This window comes from Octodon degus, unplaced genomic scaffold (genome assembly GCF_000260255.1).
Source record: "Octodon degus isolate 3935 unplaced genomic scaffold, OctDeg1.0 scaffold00423, whole genome shotgun sequence".
NCBI classification, from domain to species: Eukaryota; Metazoa; Chordata; class Mammalia; order Rodentia; family Octodontidae; genus Octodon; species Octodon degus.
In genome coordinates this window covers 385,288-388,613 of record NW_004524999.1, presented here as the reverse complement: position 1 = coordinate 388,613, position 3,326 = coordinate 385,288, and the positions used below count along the sequence as shown (strand labels likewise).

Here is a 3,326-nt window from a genome sequence, read left to right as displayed (position 1 = left end):
TGGTGGTGCATGCCTGTAATCCCAGCTCTTGAGAGGTTGTAAAGAGGCAGATCACTATGAGTCTGATCTCATAGTGAGACCCTGGACATCCTGTAGACCCTTTCCTAAAATACAAAATAATCATAATGATAATAATAATATTCGACACCTCCAGATATTGAAACCTCACTCAATTCCTTTGTCACTTCACTCGTAAAGCACACCCCATCCACTGCCAAAAAGTGATTGACAGCCTCTCAACAGCCCTCTCAGAGGGTGCTGCCATGGCCAGAAAGGTCTCAGGAAAGAGAACACAGAGGGAGACAGATCAGGGAGTCTTAGTGCAGGAGAAAAAAAGGCAGTAAACCACAAGCTGGGGATTAGCTGATGGGCCTTGAGTTTCAAGGCCTTAGCTGTGCTGTGGAATGTGATAAATGAGATAACTTGTTTATTAAAGTCCTTATCTGTGAAATCAAGTGCCTATTCCATTATGAGATGGATGAGGATCAAATAATGCTAGAGATGGACATGTAAAATACTCAGACCAGGATGTAGCACATAGCAAGCACTCCATAGATGTTAGAGATGAGAATAAGGAGCCAAATGCAGTATTTGTAAATGAAGGCACTACATCACCATTGTGTGTGTCTTTGTATATCTTTGCAAGTAAAAAGCAAAAGAGATAATTTTTAAAATTGTTACATCAATCCATAAGAACAAATGTATTATCTACTATTATTTTTGACCAAAGTTAAATTTTAAATATAAAATAATTATTGACACATTTTACTAATATAGCAGATAAATCTTGTTTTGAGATTTTGATACAAGAATCTGGGCATAGTGGTTTACATCTATAACCCTAGCACTCAGAAAGGTGAGGAAGTGGGATTCACATGAGTTCAATGCTAGCCTGGGTTCAAGGTGAGTTCCAGGCAAACCGGAACTACAATTTAAGACCTTGTCTCAAAAAGATAAATTAAAAAAATAAAAAACAGAAAATGTGTATATTTGACTATAGTGCCATTTCACTGTGCCCTTTTTAAGACAATGGCTAATCACATGTTCATAATTTATTAGAACTACAGTATATATAAGTTATGAGTGAGCCAAGCTTCACATCCTCCCAAAAAATCTCAATGAACAGTGTGTGAGAAATTAGGCCTCTGTAGTTCTTCAGCAACAATAAGCCGCTAAGAAAAATGGGATAAAGAACTAAAATTATATCAGTATGTGCAAAATGTTAAAATTTGTTTAAAGCTTTAATAATGTGAATGTGCAAAGAATTTCCTACTCTTCAAAAGACATTTCTTTGTGTGCCTATACATCCATGCTCTACTTTGGATCTTCTCTAATTTTACCTATTATAGGGAGAGTAAATCCGGTCCTTTGGATTTGGACTACCTCCTTTCTATTCTTTGGCTTTGGACTACACCTTCCTGTTACAGGAAGCCAGCCCTTTATAAATGGGCCCTACAAAGATATACTCAGAGGTCTTGGCTGACTTCACACCAGAACTTCCTGCACAGCACAGGAGAGCAGCAGCAGAAGTAGCAAGGCACCTGAGACATGCAGTGCCCAGACATCTGCTTTGCAGCTCAGTAAGTACTGAATTCTTGAGAAGTGCCTCCTTGGCTATGATACATAGTTATCGCTACAACAGATATGTGAGAAGATTTAAAATATATTTGTAACCTTTCACTGTATTAGAGTTGATACCATATTTTTTCCTGTTTGACCTAACTAATGAAAATGCTCGATGTTTTATTCATTCTGGTAAAAGCCCTTGTAATACAGACTCTTCCATTAGAACCCCTTTGCTCAAATCATATGATTTTGGATCAACATCACTGTAGAATGGGTTGAGTAACAAGCCACTTGCTATGTCCTTCTATAATTCATTTTATACATCTTCTTTTCTGGAAAACATTTCAGGTCTAATTCTTCAGTGAAAAAAATGTTTGAAGGCATGAATACTCCATGGTTTCTCTCCATTCCCATGTTTGGTAAGTTGTTGTTACCAGACAGATTAGTCTTTCTTATTTGGGCACTATTGGCACTGAGGACCAGAATGTCCTTCCACAATGAGGATGTCCTGTGCACTGTAGGGTGGTTAGCAGGAGGCCACATGTTTTAGGACAGTATATTCTTTACCTCTTAGTGTTATAATTTCCTCAGGTATGAAGTATTAGTCATAAGTGACCTATTTTTTTAAGTGACCTATTTAGACATTGTGAGAATTCAATATTATGATTCATGTAAAGTGCTTTATGTGGTACTTGGTGACATATACTAAGGGTTCTCTAGAGCTTCATTGATTTGATTAGCTCAGTCTACTGTAAATTCAATGTGCAGTTAGGCTTGGATGACTGACTGTGATACAGTACCTAGAAGAAGGCCAATAACAAATTTGTACACAGTAAATGATAGCAATTCTCATATGTTCCTCTGATTTCTTGGAAGGGGTGAAAGCACTTGGGTCATTCTAAAGGCCATAAATAGCAAAATTAAGACAATTCTAAGCACAATAAATACAGTTAAACTACAGAGGAGCCAAAGTCTACCATTCCTTCTCTATCCCTCTAGTGCTTCTCATTAGAGACAGCAGAGCCTGGTCTTAAAATGCTTCTACAGAAACCTTGATTTATGAGGAGGCCAGGGCATACTGTCAACAAAAGTACACCCATCTGGTGACAATTCAAAATAAAAAACAGGTCAAATATCTCAAATATCTCATACTGAGCTACTCCAAGAGCTACTACTGGATAGGCATCAGGAAAATCAATAACATGTGGGTCTGGGATGAAACCCAGAAGCCCCTGACTGAAGAAGACATGAACTGGGCTCCAGGGGAACCAAACAATAAGCAAAATGATGAGGACTGTGTGGAGATCTACATTCAGAGAGAGAAGGATACAGGCATGTGGAATGATGAGCCGTGCTGCAAAAAGAAGCTTGCCTTTGCTACACAGGCAGGAGGTGTGAGGCAGCGCCGCGAGCTTTTGTGTGTGGCCATCTTGACAAAATTACAGCAGGCCAAAGTTGGTCTCTACTATAGTGACTTTAGTTTCCAAAATTTATTATTTTAACTGCAGTGCCATCCCCCTCCTCCACCCCATGGCTCGCTGACAGTGATTGAGACTGGGCGTGGTGGTGCACGTCTGTAATCCCAGCACTTGGGAGGCTGTAAAAAGAAGAATCACTATGAGTCTCATCTAATAGTGAGACCCTGAACACCCTGTAGACTCTTTCCTAAAATATACAAAAATAGTTATGATTTTCAGACATTATGTTTAACTGCTAAATTATCTTTTTATGTCTTTAAATGTAGACTAGAATTATGTATG

The 3,326-nt window shown here is 38.5% G+C and overlaps 1 protein-coding gene across 1 annotated transcript in view; it reads left to right on the top strand.

Annotated features, from left to right (window-relative positions):
- Window positions 1-3,326, top strand: part of LOC101567085 (E-selectin-like) — a 21,301-nt gene that overhangs the window by 11,871 nt on the left and 6,104 nt on the right. The window contains exon 3 of the mRNA XM_012513301.2: window positions 2,694-2,958. Within this exon, the coding sequence (XP_012368755.2) occupies window positions 2,694-2,958 (265 nt within the window). The remainder of the gene's footprint in view (window positions 1-2,693; window positions 2,959-3,326) is intronic.